This window comes from Gymnoscopelus microlampas (genome assembly GCF_963454915.1).
Source record: "Gymnoscopelus microlampas genome assembly, chromosome: 7".
In the NCBI taxonomy this organism is placed as follows: domain Eukaryota; kingdom Metazoa; phylum Chordata; class Actinopteri; order Myctophiformes; family Myctophidae; genus Gymnoscopelus; species Gymnoscopelus microlampas.
This window is the reverse complement of record NC_139944.1, coordinates 31,336,418-31,357,967: the sequence shown is the minus strand read 5'-3', so window position 1 is coordinate 31,357,967 and position 21,550 is coordinate 31,336,418. Positions and strand designations below refer to the sequence as shown.

The 21,550-nt window shown below is 41.0% G+C and overlaps 1 protein-coding gene across 1 annotated transcript in view; it reads right to left on the bottom strand.

Annotated features, from left to right (window-relative positions):
- The window catches only part of grm7 (glutamate metabotropic receptor 7), a gene marked incomplete at both ends in the record, with an annotated part of 194,637 nt that extends 173,978 nt beyond the window's left edge, over positions 1–20,659 (bottom strand). Inside the window, one exon of the mRNA XM_084062504.1 lies at positions 20,548–20,659. Coding sequence (XP_083918630.1) covers positions 20,548–20,659 — 112 coding nt within the window. The remainder of the gene's footprint in view (positions 1–20,547) is intronic.
- Between the last annotated feature and the right edge of the window lie 891 nt (positions 20,660–21,550).

The following is a 21,550-nucleotide window of genomic DNA, read 5'->3' as shown; positions in this document are numbered from 1 at the left end:
TACCTACTGTACTGCAATTCCTAGTTTTAAGTCACTAAGTCTTGAGCAGTGTAATAATGATAGTGTACTGTACAATATAGTCGGTGCAATCATGCCAGAGGCCCTTGACATTATTGTAATGACCGGGAATGTATTCTCAGAAGGAGCAGCCATGACAATAGACTCACTCTTTACAATCACCACCAACACAAACTCACAGAATGGAGGTGGTGCTCTATGTTATAACCCAAAACAGTCATCACCCCTCCCCCCAAATCAACTACTGTATATACATGAATAAACAAATGCCATGAACCAAAATAACACATTAATCTGCATAATACATCCCCATAATGCAGTCCCAATAGATATAATTACACAATAAATAAACAATAACTTAAAGGTGCTGTGTGATGTGATTGCGTTTGCTTTAAAACTCAGGTTGATAATATTTTAGAAACTGAGAACGAAGCTAAGGTTCATTTCAGAAAAAAGTCCTGTATCTCCTTTTTTACCAGTAGTTGTTTATGGTGAGCTCACATGCATTCACATTGCTTGCAAATGTTAGATACTGCATTTCAAGCAATGTGATTTGTCACAAACAGTAAAGCTCTCACTCATCAGTGTACCAGGGATGGTTGGTCATCTCTGCGGCTCAGTCATTTGTACTTGTTATTTATGGAGCCATTCTAGGTCAACTCCCATCATACATTTGCACTTTGATTGCACAGACATCTGACTATATTTATAGAGATCACAAGATGTGGTCTTGTTGCCCATCCTAAGTGCACAGACCAAATTGGGGAAAAAAAGCTTTTGTGTCCTCTCCGCCCCTCACTTGGAATATCCTTCAAAAAGAAACAAAGGACATTGGGAATTGGTATCTCTTTAACCACTTTAACCCTATGGGGGGGGGGGGGGCAGATCTACATGCTCACAATGTGTTGCAACAGCTATTTTAGGCGCATGGAAACCTATACAGAGCCAACTCGTGGTGGTTAAAGCTCTAACAGGGTATATGTTCAATGGTGAATACATGTGTTGGTACTGTCTGTAGGTATTCTAATTATCTATTTATCTATCTATACATTCTCTATGTTTCCTTGTTGTGTGTTGCTGTCTTGACCAGGTATGTAAAAGAGATTATTGATCTCAATAAGACATTTTTGTGTCATCCCAATTACACACACACACACACACACACACACACACACACACACACACACACACACACACACACACACACACACACACACACACACACACACACACACACACACACACACACACACACAGTCCCCCAAAATGTTGTACAGCAAGTATGTGTAATCCCATGGTGTCTGTGTGTCTGACATTTGCTACAGGCAGAGCAGGTGGAGGACAAAGACAGGGAGTTCCTGGCTGCCATGTTTAAAGTACATGCCACACTGCATCCCTTAAAAACGTCTTTCAACTCAAAGTAAGTGGAATCGTGGGACAACTTAATAGTGGTATCTTGATGTGCTATTACTGTACATTCCAGGGGGGTGTCAAACTGCCACCTTAATTGTTCCAAACATCTCCAAACGTGGCTCCAAGTGACGGCGGCCTCATGCATTTTCCTAATCTCTCTTTTTTTTTAAACTTCAGTAACAGGACACAAGAGACAAAAATAGTACACAAATGACAAAAAGAGGAAAAATATTATATTTTCCAAAATCACAGATATATAAATGGAATTATACATTCACAACAGGACACAATAAATAAACATAATCCTAATCCTAATCTTGATCTATTATCGGAGAATAGGAACGATTGCAATATTGGATTTACACCTGCAGAGCAGGATTAAGATAATCCAATATTGCCCTAAGAGGACTGACCATGGGTAGCTACTGGGACGCAAGTCGGAGCTTGATCAACCCCGGCTGGGTCACCTGGGCAAGGGTGTATGTTGCCAGACCCGAAGCACCCGATGACCCCAGGCTACAACACTGATGATACGTCCCAGGTGCATCCATATGAAGTTTTTTATTTATAGGAGCAAGACACTTAACTGATAACTGCTCCCGAATCGCTTTCAACAGCGAAGTATTCAACTGACATCTAATTTGTTAAAGCATCGGCAGCCTTGAGATGTTTCAATGTGTTTAGTTCTGCTGTATGGTTGATTTTTTACTCCTCATGTAAGGATAATTATTGTTCCAATAGGTATGTGCAGAAAAACTGTATAAGTAAAAGTAATAAGTAATATAATATGTAATATAACATATTACTCTGAGTCTTGATACCAAGTAATGTGTAATCAAATATTCTTGGTTTTTAAAGGAGTAATACGAAACTAGTAACTTACAAAATTACTCTTCCTGAGTAATATGCCCAATACTGCCCAATATTGCCTGCCACCCACGCAAGTAAACACGTCACAGTGTTTCAGCACCATAGACAGCGGCAGCCTTTTGTCTATTCACCTGTTTCCTAGGCTGTGTGTTTTCCACTTCCTGTCGATTTCATTGGATATCATTGGTCATCTGACCAGTTTCATTGGATTTCATTTGATCAAATCGACAGGAAGTGGAAAACACACAGCCTAGGAAACAGGTGAATACAGAAAATATATGGATGGAGATCCCTGATGTCATCAGTATATGCCCATTTATGGGCATGCCCCATGTTGTGCCCATTATGGAGCTGACTGATTTGCCCGTAAAACGGTGTGGCTCACTCTATATATACCATGTAACTTATTTTCTTAAAAAAAAGTAAAAAGTGCCTTATTGGCTCCAATGTCAGATTTTCTGAGCGAAACAGTCAATCATCACTCTGTCGCACATGTTAGCCACTGCCCTGTTCTATCGCTGTCTCTCTGTCTGTCTATATACCTCTGCCCAACAGCCTGTGTTATCTGTCCAGTGAAAACAGCACACTCGGTCGGTCTGTCTTTCACTCTGCTCTGGCTGCACTGAATAGTTTGAAGCTTTGAAGCTTCTTTCATAATGACATTTGAATAGAATAATATCATATAAATATATATTGTCCAAACTTGAAAAGGTTCACAGGCTAATACCTATTATAAGGAGGAGGGCCATGCGATAATTGAGTCATTCAAAATGTGATGAAACTGATTCTAGTAACACCTGAAAGTTTGTATATACGCATTACACTGCTGGTCAGGAGGCTCTTGGCCATTACTTAAATATCCATCCAACAGATATTCAGCCTCCTAATGAGTTTTCACTGACATTGAACAAAACCATTTATCTACAAATTTCTTTCAATATGCAGGATCGTATTAGCTCCAGCGTTGGGAAAGTTCACTTAAAATATGAACTAGTTCAAAGTTCAGTTCACAAATTTTAAAATGAACTAGTTCAGTTCATAGTTCATAATTCAAAAAATACACTACACAACCCAAACCTCTACCAAAGTACATTTGCTCTTGTGGAGTCACTGTTGATTGATATGATCTTAAACTATATCTTTACTACAGGTTAGTGAGGTACATTTAGGGTAAGCAGGGAACAAATCAGGATGTCGGCGGTTAGAAGTCAGTCAAGTCCACTAGCCTCAGCTTTAAATAACCAGTGTTTTAGCAGTGTAATACGCTCTATGCCTGAGGGCTGGTCTCTTAGAGGAGAAGCTGATCCAGAGCCGTTTATTGGGCTCTCCCGGGAGACACCGTGTTCATTCTCTCTCTTTCCCTAGTCCACTATATTATGATCGCTTTTAAATGGAATGCTGCCTCCTCTCTCTGTCACTCTCTTTCCCCTATCTCTGCAGATCCAGCACTGAGAAAATGGAAAAGGCGGTTGGCTTTTGCTCTCACTCTCTCTCTCTCTCCCCCTCCCTCCCTACTAGTCCACCTCATCAAATGTTCATTTCTCTCATCAATAATTGACTCTGGTCCTTTTATTAGCTGTCTGTTATCAGAAAGATTAAAGAGAGGATCTACTGTTAAGCACCTTCTCTTTCATTAGTTGAGAGGAGCAGCACAACACAGTTGATTACAATGCCTTTGTGTTTTTGTGAGGGTGCATGAGTGTTTCTGTATGCATATCCTCATCCGTCAGAATGAGTGTCTAAGTGTGTGTGCGTGTGTGTGTGTGTGTGTGTGTGTGTGTGTGTGTGTGTGTGTGTGTGTGTGTGTGTGGGTGGGGGGGGGGGGGGTGGGGGGCGGGGGGGTTGTTGCATAAAATTATCATTTAGAATTTCCATTTCTGCTAAGCGGTAGATTTGACTATTTTATTCCCACACACGATTCACATGTTGTCTGCATCATATCTTTCTGCATCACATGAGGTGAAAGGCACACAGTAAATCACAGGAATCATAATGTCAAAATATCGTTTTCTTTCCTTTTTTTGTTTGTCGTTGCTGTACTTTCATGTCATAATTATCAGACAACATATGCAGTATTAATGAATCAATGGCTATTTACAAACTCATACCCTTCATCTACAATATGAGTTGTCACACCTACTGTAATCATTCATGCAAACATGAAGCCCATCCTTTGTTATCACTTGACAGCCTACCGTAACCTGCATTTGAAGCCATTTCCGGGCAGTCATTTTGATGTTGTGCTGGCTGAGACTGATGTCCGCCAGTGGTTGGTGCTGTTTTTTAAGTTACTGGGAGGGTGCCTTTATTTTAGGGACAGGTTAGAGCTTGATATTTGTAATCAAGTTTCTGCTCAAGGTATGCTAATCTCTCAAGAACAGATTCTGCTCTGCGTTGGAATCTGTCGGTAGCCGTGTTGACAACCCGTGCGCATTGGTTTCAAGTGGGTGTGCCTTCAGATCAGGAAGCAGGCCGCACTTTACCCAATCAAATGTAGTGGGCGGGATTCACGTGTCCGTCCACCCTTCCCCCCTCGAAACTAGCCGAAACTAATTTAAAATAGTGTCCTCGGAGCAGACAAAACCACGGACAGATATTCACATTTTAACTTACTCTTTCATTATAGAAACAAGTGGGCTTATAACCAAAACCATCCATGTTCTCTGGGAGAAGTGGTGTTAGTGTTCCGTGTAGAAATATTGTTAGTGGGAATGAAAACATAGTCGCACCAACCGGAAGTGATGCGCTGAAGGCAGACACAAACCCCCGGTTTCCCTGCGCACTGGTGTTCCGTTTGCCTCCGGCCAGACCCAACAGACAATACAAACAGCAGAGGTCGCTGTTTTTCATTTTCAGTTGGGTCTGGCTACGCGAGACTAAAGGTATGCTAGATTTATAATTAGCAGTGCAGTGTACCAGTTTGTTCACTTCAGTTTGAAGGCAGACAGATGTCCTCTTTGATTTCTTGTGCGACAAAGCATTGTCTGTGAGTATTTTTTGTATGTTTATGATTATGTATATCAAATTAATGTTCATTTATGCTGTACAGTATTTGAATCCAATTGATGATGTTTTGTTGTGATCGTAGTGTCAGACCACCTATGAGTTTATGACACATTTAAGGCACATATACGTTAATGAGTATATTTCAATTTCAGTTATCCAGCTTAGCATTATGCTGAATAGATACAATGCAAATTCACATAACAAGCCGTGTCTTCATTGCCAAGACTTCTCCACAAAGTACACAACTGTGATCTCACATTGGTTGTTGTGGTGGTTAATTGTTCTAACCACTACAGTATGTCAACAATCAACCTAATACTGTACTTCCTTTGGCAATTGGAGTGGGTAACTATAGAGTTGGTAATATTTATTTGTGCAGGGTCAGAGACTCATGAATGGGAAAAAGCTGTTTGAATACAACGGATAACAATGAGCTAAAAGCAGCTAAAAGGTAATACATTCCACCTTAGTGACCATAGTGTAACTTGGTAGTTAAACATCTATGGACGCACAGGTGCCCTTTCCTAAGACTGAGTCTGGACTGAGCAATCTGGCCTGTGCAACCCCAATAGCTTCTTAATCTTATCATCTTATCATTTTGCCACTGTATGTTGCACTAAAGAAAAATAATACAAACGTTACTTATACAAACATTTAAGGATAATTAACTTCCTGCTTCTCTTTTAAACAAAGTCATAGTTGTTTTGGAAATTGTTCACCTTGATTTTGTTTAACTGGAACCCATGACTGTACTTGTGTTTTAGAATCAGTGAGAACTTGTGTTTTAGAATCAGTGAGAACTCAAATCAACTTCAGATTTTTGTCTTTCAATGGTTTACACTACAGTATTAGTTGTTTAGTTGTGAAACTGAAGTAGGTAGATGACATGCCATCGGCTTTGCTTTCTACTCATTTGCAGAGCTTCCAAAGTATGTGGGGCGGAAGCATTTGAAAATTGTGGGAGCCAACACGCCTGTCTTCAGAGACTACTGGCTGGCTGACCCAGCAACGCTTCAGCCAGTTATACTCTGCTAATTTGAAGGATATATAATTATTATCTGTTTTACAGTATATCCCAAAAAAGTCCATAACATATTCTTCTATGTTTTGCCAATAAGGAGTCAATTGAGCTAAGTTTGTACACAAAAGAAGCCATTAAAGGGGAACATTGTCTATGTTTATGACCAAATCTGTGGATATTATATGTATTGAGGCCAGTATGGTCTTTAGCATCTATCATAGCTTTCTCTGCTTGAGTGGATTTGTCAGCTGAAACCACTTGGCAATGTTTGTGAAATGTGCCATGAGAATGTGGTTGATTTATTTATGATGCTCGTTCAGATCCCACTGGCTTACACATCCTCCAGGGTAAGGATTTTGGATAAGGCAGGCATTATACAAACAGCTAGGGCCAACTGTATTTGTCAGGGTGATGGATAGACTGCTCTGTGGCATTATGAATGCATTGTCAGCCAGGGATATCGACTGATAAATGAGATTATACCCAGATACAGCTTGGCTATTTGAAACCAATAATCTATGAATGTGTGGAGTTAAAATCCACTTTAAGAGAGTATTGTTAAACCAGAATGTCACATCACCCTAGAGACTGTACATATTGGTACATTGTCCACAGACAATGTCATTGTCTTGGGATTGATTTGAACTCAAAACCTGTGTTGAATATGATCCCCCCTTTAGTGTTTCAAAGAAGTTTGACTAGATTATTACAGTAAAAGCAATGATATGTTATGGTAGGCTTACATGTTAGAACAGTTTGGTGTACATTGTTAAGTATGCACAGTTGCTAACACATGCTACAAACAAAATGAAATTAATTGTGACTCATTGGAATTTTCCAGCCTCAATGCATAATTCGAACCTCCATGCATTCCATTCAGTCTGTTTCCAATATTTATTGTGTCTTTTTTTCCAATGGTGTAGCTTATTTGCTACACTTATTTGGAAGTCTTCATCTACCCATTCAACAGTTAATGTTACCATTAGCTACTGTTTGCACAACTTTGCATAAGTATTACTATGTAACAGTTAGATCATGGTGCTCTGTAATATGGTAGGCCTGGCTATGCTACACAGGTCACATAATATTACAGTATATTGTAATATGTTACCGTGACAATCTTTCCCTTTTGAGGTAGACTAAGACTATTTTTAAGATGTAGGTACAACTGTGGAAGACCTAGATGGAATGTGAACACTTTTTCATATAGATGCACTTATCTTTCAGTCTACATTATTTTCCAGCCGAGAACAACTTACAGAGTGAAATCCTCAGTATTTGTCCATTTGTAACAGTCCCCGAGTTAAATTGAAACTGAGGATTTTACTGTGTAAAGACACACCATTACAGGCCAGACTGATGATTAATGACTAATGGGAACAAACAAACAAAACTTGTGGAAGCCTTGCATTCTCTGTATGCCTGTACAATATAGGCTAATTTAAGCTTTATATCTTATGAACAATACAAGGACAGTAACCTTGGCCTTTACACATGCCTCTAGTTGATTTACAACATCATATTGATTGCCATTTTAATGGGATATTATATACAGTACTTGATTCCATTGTTTTATAATGGTTTTAAACTCATCACTTAACCATTAATAACCGGTTAATAAGGGTCACCCAGTGAGAAATATTTGACATTGATATTGATAGGCTACACTTTCATTCACTTGTCATTTTCAATGCAAACCAAATGACTCCCACTGTCATTATTCTCCCAAATCTCAATTTCTAAAGAAAGATTAGATCTTTACCTCTTTTTTGTGTGGCAATTTCCTTTTTTCCCTGAAGAGGACATTAACCTACTGTAGCTAATAGTTGACATGATTTCTTGAGGTGAATCCAGAGTCCAACACATTGGTAAATCTCCACTTTGTGCCACTGTACACATTGACAAGCAGCCAAGTGTAGTGAAACACTGTAATTTAACACTTGAGGAATTGGGTTACTAACATAGAAGAGAGTCCAGGCACATCACTACTATACTGAACCTTTGCCAAAATGGAGTGGTTATATTAATGCTGTAATTTTTCCTTTTAAATCTTAGGCAGTAAATAAGTGGTAGCTTTGTAGGCACACTGCTATGCAACTCTTTATTAAGAGTGCATAGCAGAGGCATCATTAGCCAACATTAAGTGACATACCTTTAATTATTGGCCCAATAAAACAAAATGGGGTGCTGAAGAGTTATTTTAAGGCAACTAAACAAATAAGGTTAGTAAATCATCTGACATATGTTATGTGGAAATAGGCATATCACGATAATTGCATAGTGTTGGAGGAGCTATACTCTACTGTCCTCTTTCCAGTTCTGCATCATGTAACGGGCATGTAATCTATAAATTGTGACCAGCTATCAGTTTGCGTTTGTTATAGCTGTGTGGTTGCAGGTAAAAACTAATCTAAAATGTTTACCACCCTCTGAAATAAGGAGTGGCAGGCTAAAGTAAAGGTGCCTATAGGAGCAGTCAGCAACAATCAAACAGAGGGGGTGGGCCATGGTGTGGATATTAAGAGATTAACATGAACAGCCTGTGAACGGGAATAGCAAAAAACCTGTTCATGTCCGATTAATTGAATCCCCAAAGCACAGCTGTGGAGTGAAAAGGTAATAGTCCCAGGGGGAAAGAGCGTGTTATCACCCGGTGAGAGCGAGTGTGTGAGAAATCGACACAATCGTGCACTCTAACCTGTCAGGGTTGTGGTTCTTCCATCAGGTATATGCATGAAAGTCTCCAATAACTGATCCTATCTGTAGTGTGACTGCTACAAGCAGAGATACAGTAGGCAAATTCACATATATATCCTCAAATTCTTTTCATAATATATGTGCTACCCTATTTTGTTCTTTCTAACTGCGGGTTAGAAAGAGCCCGCAGAGAACCCCCCCCCCTCCCCGTGCCAACAATGCTCCATCTTGCCTGCCGGGATATTAGATCTCTTCTGGTATGACTATAAAAATATGTCCAAAAGGCCTGCTTGATAGTCAATGTGGAACGAACCGAACCAATGTAATTTAACAATCTAGTAAACCTGTGATGTTCCAATTCTTCAGGGCTAATGAGGCACCGAAGAGTTCACAGAGAGCAAAAAGAGCCTCAGAAGTTGTGACTGCGCTGATGAGTCATCCTCTGAGTCATTCGCTGTGTAGTATGCCACATATCTCTTAAATGACCTGTGGATGGGATGACTGGTCTGTAGGCAGCCTCCTTCAGTCAAACTGTCATCAAATGAGCGGGCAGCGATGTGGTTTGGTGCTTAATGAGGCTGTTACATAAGCAAAAGGTCACAGGCGTGTGTCCCGAAAGATCATTACACCATAGCGTGTTCTTACTGTCACAGGTGTCTTTCTATGATCCAAACCCTCAGGTGACTTTGGTAATGTGTGTCTAATGTACTGTATGGATGTATAGAACTCCAAATACCAACTTCCTGGTCAGTGAGGAACACAAAAGTAGTTGAACAGACTAATAGTCAATATACATTTTTCATTTTCCAACAGATAACTTGTCTAAGAGAGAGGTGCTGAATTCCTACATAACTCACTGTATTTGTTTTTTATTTTGGGGCCGGTGTTTTACATTTTCTCCCAATTTAGTCATTGCCAATGGGACCTTTTTAGAGAGGCCATTTTGACACGTAAACAGAGTTCAGATGTTTATGTGTGCCAGCATGACGTTAACCGTACAGCAGTTGTCCATGCTGGCACACAGTAGCTAACACGTAAATGGAATACACTCACAATTAAGGTTATTACCTTCACCCCATCAAAACGGTCGCTATGCAAAGGGTCAATACCCCTTGTATACCACTCTCTGTCACTGCCAGAGGTGTGTGTAGATTGAATGTCAGTTTGCTATGTATACAGTATATATGTCACTAAACATGGTTACTCTTACAGTATAGGCTGTTAAACATTTGCAGGGTAGATTATCAAGCCATGCCTCAGACCCCCGCAACAGGTGTCAGAACGTTTCACTGTTGTCACCCCTTATGAGTTTGCAGGTCTGGAAACAAAGTTTTCAAACTACATGGTAATGAAAATGATGGACGACTATCATTACCATTTCCGGGATCTAATTTAAAAATGAATTTGGCCACCATTTGAAAGAAATTGACACTTGCTTTCACAAAATGATTACTGGCATTTAAAGGATATACACCATGAATTAAAAAATGTTTTTAATATTTAATATCATATTGTTTATGTCCCACAAACGTTTTTCAAAAGGTTTTAGCCTAAATCAAGCCTCAGATATACTCATTCCAACATACAGTATACTCATTTCTCTCTGGCTTATAAAGCACTTTCACCTGCAATACCACATTGTCCTGTTTGGCACGGGGCGCTATTGAGACAGTTTTATGCATGTTATCTCCTGGTTCTGTGTGAAAAAAAAAAAAAAAGTAAAACCTTTTTTATTTTTTATTTGTTTTAGTTGGAACTGAAAAAACTGTGGTCTGTTTTGAGACCAATTTACAGAAAACCCCAGATATGCTGTGAAAGCCTGAGTGTTCAAACTGTGGTATTTTTGGGGATAGAAGAGAGGTAGGGGAGACCAAAAACACACAAAAAAGAAGGAAAAGTTCATGGTGTAGTCCCTTTAACTAAAACCTAGCAATTTAACAGTGAAGTGTCATTTGAAAAAAAAAACATTTTAGAGAATGTACTGTAACTGTTTGTATGCTATTAAGATTTAGACAATGAACAACCAAATCAAAAGTGAAGCATAACTTCTTCATAGACCAAAATCCTTTATTTGTCTACCGTTATTCTACTCTGGAAAAAGTTGTGGTTGAAAAATGTGGTGTCTGAGATACGATATTGCTGAAAATGGTCAGCTTCTGCCCATAAAGAGACCACAACAGAGGCCTCCTCACATTTTAATGAGTAATTACACTTCACATGAAGATACCGCCTTGAAATATTAATGCTGGCCAGCCTCAGCATTGCAGCCCAAGGGATGTCATTAACTACTTCTTAAAATGCCTCTTTTCAAATAGCTCAGCACCAAATCTTCAATTAGTTTAGGCAGTAAAACAAAGGGTAAAAGAGAGAAAGAGAGAGTGACTGACTGTGTGAGCTTAGATTGTGAAACACAGATAAAGAACAATAGAGGAAGATATAACATTTACAACTACAAAGAGGAGGGTTCATAAGGGGTCATTCAGACTGCTGCAGTTTTTCTCTTCAGTGTTCTAGGCTTTATTTATGCTCAGTCGCACGACATGTCACGCACCGAAAATAGCAGATCTGAGGTTGTAGATTGTTGTCGTTATACCACTTTGTTGTACGACATCGTCGTATGACCAGTTATAAATTGGGCTTAAAATGGTTTCATTTCATAACTAATCCAGTAGTCTGAACTAAGTTTAGGGGAATAGAAGAGTACTCATGATACGCTGACAAACGCCTGCAGAACACATTACTGCCTTACTGTATTACTTAAAGCATACACCATAAGCAACTTCTCCATGACTGATCTATCCTTGAATTCTTCTAGACCCGTTATCATTCCCGGGGCAGCACGCCATAGCTTGATAAAGTAAAGTGAAACCACCTTTTACTTTTTATAGCTTTATCTCCCTCCCCTCCCTTGCCTTCCCAAGCCCCCATAGTGATAAGTGTGGTGCCTCTAATCTGCATTTATGGGAGCAAAAGAGACTAATAAACAGCTGATGGATGCCATCCGGGATTCCGCGGTAATCAGACAGTCAAATTAGATCCTGCATTAACCGGTGTGTCGACTCTAATATCTCCCAATGTAATGGATTTATAAATAAATACCCGGGGCTGTGTATACAGTACAGGAGGTGGAGAATGAGGAGGAAAAGGAGGAAGCAAGGAGCAGAAGGCCATCAACACCACCACCATATAACCACATTTGAGAGGGTTGTAAGCCTAACCGATGCCTGATGTGTTATTATTACAAACCTGGGTAACACTTGCAATAATATCTCTTTTTCTAAGTACCCAAAGACACTTTACATGAGGGGCATGAAAAAACTACAAAGAAAGACTACTTTAATAGAAAAAGAAGGAAAAAAACACAAGAAAAAAAAAAGGGGGGGGGGGGGGGGGCGGGTGGAGTAAGCTGGAGAAAAGCCATATTGAAGAGGTTTTGATGCATTCCTATATATATGATGCATTATAACCATACGCATAATGCAATGCAATCTGCTTATAACACTGTATAATTACAGGTATAAGCAATCTTAAGTGGTCATAATGCAATCATACCACTTTCTAAAGCCTCTTAGAAGGACTCATATGGTCAAATATAATACTTAATAATTACTGGTCACTCACTGACTTTTTTCTTTTGGCGAGGATCATAGTGTATTATAATTCTCATACTGTACCTCTGAAACCCTAACTGCTCTCCAAGGATCATAGTGTATGAGTGAGAATTTCCATGTTTTCAATGTATGGGTGAATGGACCGCACATTGTGAAGCACTTTGGATAATGGCACTATTGCAATGTAGACCATTTACCAATTACCAGTGTGTGTGTGTGTGTGTGTGTGTGTGTGTGTGTGTGTGTGTGTGTGTGTGTGTGTGTGTGTGTGTGTGTGTGTGTGTGTGTGTGTGTGTGTGTGTGTGTGTGTGTGTGTGTGTGTGTGTGTGTGTGTGTGTGTGTGTGTGTGTGTGTGTGTGTGTGTGCGTGCGTGCGTGCGTGTGTGTGTGTGTGTGTAAGGGGGGGGGGGGGGGGGGGGGGGGGTATATTCACCCAAGGATTAGCATATATTGTAAACAACACAATAGCTTCAAACTGTAATACAATAAAGTACCTTATTTAAAAAGCTAGAAATTTACATTTCTGCCTAAGGGTGCAGGCCATGGGTTCACCAAAATGGGTTCACTGTGCCTGTTAGATTAGATAGATTAGATAGTCAATCTTGAATGAATGTGCTCAAAAAGGTTAATGACAATCTGCACATTAGATTTTGAGATATATTCGGTGGAAGTTGAAATTTTGGCTTACGGGTGGCACTACAGGAAAGGCCATGGTGTCGACAAAATAATTAGGCTCTATCCTCCAAGGATCATGACAATTTTTGCTTAAAGCCCTTACAGAGTCCGTTTTATTCGCACAGAGAGAACAAAAAGGACAACGCACATTTAAAACGAACACACACTTTGTCCTTTTGCACACTCAGAGACTGCTACTGGTAGCTGTGATTTTTTTAATCGAACCCAGTTCCTCTGTTGTTATTTTTTGAAGCATTAAAGCCGATTGACTAACATTAAAGAAATCACATCGGACTCATTGTGCAAAGACCTTAAGAGAGGTGCTAGAGGAAAATAGGGTCACCAAAACTAGTAGCGTTCATGTCAATCCAGCCATAGCTAGGTTTTCAAGATATCTTGTTTGGGAGTGTCCAAAGATGGGCCGACCAACCGGTTTAGAAGTTTAAATCACTTTGAATAAAAGTGTCCTGGTGAAATAATTGGCTAGTTTTGATTACAGCCTTTCCAGCTGATAAATACAGCCGGAGACTGGGGACGATAAACTTGTATACATTGCAATCACATGAACAATCCTGGCAGGGATGTAATAGCTATTATTAACACAGCCTGGATTTGAACGAGCACATAATCACTGTGTTCCAAATACAGTCAAGTAGTTCTTGAAATCTGTGTGTGCATGCATGTGTGCATGTTTGTGTGAGTGCGTGCGTGCGTGCGTGCGTGCGTGCGTGCGTGCGTGCGTGCGTGTCAATCTTCACCTCACCTCCACTCAACTTCACTTTTCAACTTGAGGACATTATTCCTCCTGGCTAAGTGCTTTCCAATACAAAAGGGTTTGAGAAGGCAGTCAGTCACCCCAAGTCTCAGCCTCCAAGGGACTGGAGAGCAAATGTTGTCTCTTGCACCATTTTCTCTTTGCAGTTGTGCTGAATCTGAGCCAATAAGGTCAGGTTTCAGAAAAAGATACAACACATGCATACTCTCTCTGTGTGTGTGTGTGTGTGTGTGTGTGTGTGTGTGTGTGTGTGTGTGTGTGTGTGTGTGTGTGTGTGTGTGTGTGTGTGTGTGTGTGTGTGTGTGTGTGTGTGTGTGTTCACATTGAACTGGGTTAGAATATCCAGGCTTAATCAAAGACTTTGCTCTCTGTAACTTCCAATGTGGAGAGAATGTGGAAAGAATTTCATATCCACGAGAAAGTCCTGTGAGAGCCAGAGGATGGGGGGCGTGTTGCCTAGCAATAGGCTTCCAAAAGAGTTAGGGTCCTAGGTCCCAGATCTAACACAATGTAAACTAATAATAACAATAATCTCAGGGGCATGTAATATGTTTCACATTCAAATGATAGATTGGGAGAGATAAATAACAGAGTAAGATAAAAGGGAAAAGATAAATACTATTCAGAAAAACACAATTATATTAAAAGAGCCACACAGGTTTAGGTTGTGGTGCACCAAGGACAACTTCCCATGGATGTCAAGAAGTTAAACGCGAGTAGAATACAAAATGGGCACAGTACAAATGATACGTGCCAGTGCCTGAAGTTGCAGTTGCCACTGAAAGTGGAATGAAACCTCATTACCTACTGCTGCTTTCCTGTACAATGTGCATTCCTTATACACAACGATACATCAATTTAAATGGCTCTGACACACAGACAAGGCTGAGACAATGATATTGTAGAGAATGAGAACATATTTCTGCCATCTTAGTGGAAGATGTATGCATCATGAACAGAAATGTGCTCTTTACGTTCGAAATGTTTTTCATAGATGGGTGGGTGTTTGTGTGGGTTTATAGATGGGTGGGTAGGGGGTTCGTGATGAATGTAAGATAGATAGATAGATAGATAGATAGATAGATAGATAGATAGATAGATAGATAGATAGATAGATAGATAGATAGATAGATAGATAGATAGATAGATGGTAGTCTGGGTAGAGGGTAACACATTCTGTGTGTTAATTTTAGCTTTAATCAGACTGCTACCGCGAGACTAATGAGTCTCGGAAACTGTGTGTGTGTGTGAGAGAGAGAGTGAGTGCATTTGTGTTTTGTCAGTTGATAAGAAGCACCTCAAAATCAATACAGGGTGGATTACCCACAAATAGGGAGGTAACCCAGAATAAGACACATGGACACACACTTACACAGGCACACACCCACAGAGCTAACGCATTCAGGAGGGCACTTATTGGATTCACCATTCAGCTGAATAGTCATCTAACAAGGTGTCAGGAAAGGGAGGATTTGGGAGAAAATTACGTCTGCACAATGGCCAGAGGGTCTTATCGTAATAAGGTCACCGTTGTGATCATAAAATCATGGCGAGACGTTAATAAGCACAATGCTCAACCGCAGATCATTGTCTGCATCAATTGGAGACAAAGACAAGGTGAAAGCATGCTGAAATCCCTAATTATCTGTTATCACATTGCTGCCGTCATCATCATCATCATCATCATCATCATCCTCGTGAAGACTTGCACTACACCACTCCCTCATCAGAAACCGTCCGTCGTTACTATACTTGTTTATTGTCTCCGCCAGGCCGAAGGCATGGCGAGAGAGTATGTTTTACCCTCCGTCCGTCCGTCCGTGTGTGTGTGTGTGTGTGTCCGTCCGTCCTTCTGTCTGTTACCAGCTAATCTCCGCCACCGTTGCCCCAGTCGCTGTGAAACTGCACACACACACTCCCTCGATGCCACAGCAGAATCTCTGCCCCAAATTTTTCACATGGGCCTGTTATAGCGCCACCAGGAGGCCGATTTGTGCAAAACACATTTTTGGATATTACTCCTACAGATTTTATCCAAATATCACGCAAATCGGTACACAGTATCTCTATAGTCATGTGATCAAGACGGATCTGTCCGATACTTCATATTACGTCCTGATTGGCTAAGGTTGGCTTCCAAAGTTGGCGGGATTGGTCCGTTTTGAACAAAATGTCTCAAATCATGAACGCAGTGTGTGATTTCCGTGAACATTTGCACACACATTCCCACTAGGCCAAGGACGCAATGACCCCCTTTTCACATTGCCCTGTTATAGCGCCACCAGCAGGTCTAATTTAGCAAAACACATTTTTGCAACAAAATGCCTCAAATCATGAATGCACGCTCATTCCCACTAGGCAAAGGAAGAAATGCCACCCTTTTCACATTGTCCTATTATAGCGCCACCAGGAGGCCACAATAACGACGTGACCTGGCGGAGACCTGTGCTCCGAGGAGCACTTTTTCTAGTTGGTATTTGCATGGTCTTTTAATAAATGCAGTGCACAGGGGTGGGTGCACTAAGCCAATTTCCAGCCTCAGGAATCAATTTAGCATTTTACAAACTCATTTGAAGTAGTTCATTACAATGCACTGGCCCAATGGGACAGTCCTGGAATCTTCTCCGGAGCAGCAGCCTTATCATGCTGTATGCCTCTGTGTCTGAATAGTGCATAACACAATGAAGGTCGCATCACCATTTGTGGAATAATATATTGACGCTGTTGGGCAGAAACCTTCTATTTCCAAAACTGTGACTTTTCAGGAGATGGGAAAAAAGAACCTGTCTTCCAATGGATACGATGTAGTTATGATTTAGTCACAAGCTCTTGGTACTTTTCATCAGTTAAATATTTCTAAAGCCCTCGTCTGCGGGCTTATGTGACGTATGTGACTGTATTAAACATGACAAAGTTTGATGATGTCTGGCAATGAGCTAAACAGAAGGGTCCCCCATGTATTTTTTTTTTAAATACTTTTTTAAACTTTTTTTGGGGAATTTTTTATCCCACGATTTTGGTACCCCAAAATAAGCGCGCCCTGCTAGAGCCCCGTGCGCGGCTAGCGGGCAATAAGGCACACAGTGCCACGTACAACCCATCTAGGCCTATATATCACCCGTCCAGCATTATAAATAAACACCCCAACCAGCATATAGTGCAACAAGAGCAACACCTTAGCACCACCTCAAAACCTTCTGCCCCGCCGTCTGCAGAGTCTATTGAGGAATGTAATTGACAGAGGGACAAAAGAGTACTTGTACCTATCATAGCTCCACACATGGGTCCTGTACCTCCTACCTGACGGCAGTAACCTATACTCAGGATATATTACGTGAGAGGGGTCAGACACAATCTCCTTAGCCAGCCCAATGGTGGACTGCTCAAAAATGATCTGGGGGGTGATAGGCCCTATGCAGCTGACAACAGTCAACTCCCTTTCCTGCATGGCTCAACATGACCAACTACTAGTGATGCAGAGGCCGACCCGTATCCCGCAGGTCCCGTGGGTTGAACCGCGGGGCGGGCGGACCATAGAGGTATCATATAACTAGAGGGCGGATTGCCCTGCCCCCAGCTATCATTTCAATGAAAGTGCTCACTGGCGTTTTGAAGCACCCGGCAGCCTGCTGGAAGTAGAATTATTGAGACGTTTTTGGGGACACCATAGAGTTATGAGCATGCGCACTAGTGTCCTTTTTGCCTCCTACGGCAGCGCGTGTGTCAAGGTATGAGCGCAAGATATTCATTAAATACACTCGAGATGCATATTTATATGTAAATGCTCTGGGGGCTTGGTGCGGACGGGTTATAGGTTATGGCGCAATTATTGCGGGGTGGGCGAGGCGGGTCAACTAACTAGTTAACCAGTATGTTGGTCATCCTTGGGGTCCAGGCAAACAGAGGGAGAGCTATTTTTTTGTTGCGCCTTGGTCTCCCCTAGGCTGGGATGTAACATCCATTCTAACCCTAACGCCTAACCTAACCCATGCCAACCTAACCCCACCCCGTCGTCAATTTGTTGTTGAGGACTCTGCACCTCCTGCACAAGGACATCTGTTTGCTCTTGGGAGAAACATTTCCAAAGCTTTTCTTCGATGACACTGTAGAAATTATCAGTACGCTGTTGGGCTGAGCACAGCGCATTGCACTCCTCATAAAGATAATGAAAAGTGATCGTTTGATTAGTCATGATGATTGAATCCACCTGCAACACGCCCACTTTTAATATACTCAGCCTAATCCAACCCACCTCACTCAATTCGCTCTGGATACTTTCTCCGGTCCAGAAAATACCAAATGTCTGTCGCCAGTCTCGCCACTGCACTTACAGTATAATGAAATGGGCAGCTACAGTGACGACCATTAAGTAATATAGAGTGCTTTCAAACACTTTTGGAACACTGCTAGTCAGAATTGTACAAGAAGACATGTATAAGAGATGCATACCTCCATTTTAGCACATCTAAGTTGCCTATCTTTGTTTGATCAGACTAGAGATGCCATTCTATCCGTTCCATGACTAATTGTCTAAAACTAGCTCTGTATGGATGTTGTAGGAAAAAGGAAGACATATTCATGACATACTCTCAACATCAGGCTTAAAATGCAAATGAGACCGTGATTAAACAACAATAATACAATTACAATCACATTTCACGGTGATGCAGGGCTTGAAACCAGTTAATTTATTTTGTTGAAGCCATGGTTCTAGGACATGGAGTTTACACCTGAACGCTAATCAGCCTCCAGCCATGGCATGGCACACAATAATGAATGGCATGCCATCCATCAACTGGAATGATTGACTTAATTAAGAAATAACATTCACAAGTGTGAACCACTCTCTGTAGCCTTATTGTCCTGGTCATTTTAGAGCATCTTTATCTTCGTTGTAAATGTACCGTCATTTTAAGGAGTCTAAAAATGCAGACCACTAGGCAACAGAAAAATGGCAAAAAGAACATGGCAAACGTGGCACATTTAAAATATAAATGTACCTGTAAAAAGTTTCTATTTTTTTCCTTTGCTCTACTCACAGAATACAAAAAATAATGACACTGTATACTGTATGTATGTATCTATGTGTGTGTGTGTGTGTGTGTGTGTGTGTGTGTGTGTGTGTGTGTGTGTGTGTGTGTGTGTGTGTGTGTGTGTGTGTGTGTGTGTGTGTCAGGGGGTGGTATAGCAGACAAAACAAAGGTGCTATTGAAATAGCTGTGTGCTTGATAACGCTATCTATACCACAGAACAGGCCACAGCTGTGGCATGCTATAATCTCTTTAAATTAAGTCATAATGTTCAGAATCTCTGAGGGTGCCCTCATGCACATGAAAGCCATGAGATAAGAACTGGCTATTGGAGATATTAGACATATTATGGAAATGATTGTGAACTAGCTGCAGCGTGCACTCTGCATGTAATGACTATTTAGAAAGTATAGCTTTTTCATTAACTCCATTTTGACTTGCAGATTTCAATCCAGAATAGTCCTAAATATTGAAGTGACAGCATGTTGTAATGGTTTGGGGGCACACAGAGCTGAACTGTGGACCTCTTCATCGGCAGTCAAATATGCAATACTTGTGAACACTGATCTGATTACATCTGTATAAATCATATTAAATCATGTTACATGTTTATTCAATTTGTTCATCACAGCTGATTCTCTGGACCAGTCGGACAAGATACCCGTGAATCCCCTTATTTTTTAGCACCATCATCTCTCCACTGATATCAACATCATTGTCTCACCACTGATTGATTCAACAATCAATGCAACGCTCATGTCCCATTTAACCAACCTCCAACCACTACCAGTCCACCCCCACTGTCACCACCAGAACCAGCACCAACACCTTGTGTTTACATAACAAAACAACAAATACATTTTTTTACCAACCCTTTCCCTCTATACCAGCAATTATCAGCCACTGGAATAGTGAGGTGGTGTTTACCTGCAGAAACACATTGCTCTTTCGCTGTATTTCGATATTTTCACTGTTTATTTTGGAAGACAGGTAGTTTTAGGGCTACCAAAACAAACAGCGAAAACGCTCAAATACAGCTATAGGGCATTGTGTTTCTGCAGGTAAACACACACTACTCCAGCTGCTGATAACTGCTGGTATAGAGGGAAATAATGGGTATTTATTGTTTTGTTATGTAAACACAGGGCAAACTTACATACTATGCCTTTAAACACAAATTCCCACCAGAACCGACTTCTCTGGAGACCACAGGATCATCAATAACATCATCCTCATCATTCATCACCCTCTTCATCATCATCACCATTTTCATCTAACGTCTCCATCACCATCATCAACACTACACCATCATGAGAATTGACTGATCCGACCTGAGGGGTCTGGCTGACCATTCTGGCTGATTGAGTGACTGCACAGTTAACTCTAGTCTACACTCATACTGCACTTCAACCAGCACCCTACCAGGACCCACCTGCATCTCTGGAGAGCTGCATGAAAGCGTCCACCCCCTTCTCGCCATAGCTGCCCTCAGACGCCAGGGTGGAGACGTAGTTCCATCCCATGGCCTTGACGATGTCCACCATGGCCTGTGCTTGGAAGCTGTCCGGGGGCACCACGCGGGAGAAGAAGTCGTACCTCCGGTCATCGCTCAGCTCCGGGGCAGTGGACGCATAGCTGATCTGGGGGATCTGGACAATGTGAAGAGGGGAGGATAAGAGAGAACAGAGTGGTGAGGAGCTGTTGAATTCAATAATGTGTTTATTTTTATATCACGTGCCCTGAACTTTGTACCTCTACCCTCTTGTTTTGTTTTCATTAAAATACATCTAAGAAAACTGCCATACTACACGTCATTAACAAAAACAAAACATAAATGACATATTTGCACACAGAGTCCGAAACTGCAACTTGTTACGCTCTCAATAAAAGTAACAGGATTTGGCTGTGCAGACTTTTTCCCATGCTGGCAAGGAGTAAGGAGTAAGTGAAATGCGCTCAACCGTTGTGTTTTCTGACATCTTTGTGTTGGTTCTCTTCTGGGAGACTGTATGTCCAGGAATATTACTACCTCAACCTTTCTGAGCCTTTTCATTTTTTTCTGCTTCACAAGTTTTCAGTAATGGTTGTAAAAAAGAAAGGAAAAAAATGTGATGGATGGAGGGCTACTGCAGGCACATCAGAAAGACTGTGCGTGCGTGCGTGCGTGCGTGCAAGCCAGAGAGAGTAGGTGCAAAAGAGAGTGGTTTCCTAAAATCTTTAGTGGCGTTGTGGAGTCTGGCAGGTCATTCTTTCAAATCCCCAACTGAGAATAGAATTCACTGAAAGTGAATGTGCACACTTCACCCAGCGACTATTGTCAAGGAGACAGACAGACAGACATATACGTAGATGAGCTGAAAATATATGCTGCAAGGAATAGATATTTACTTTTTATAATCTGAGATAAGAATTGCAGCAATTTCTGATTGCATACA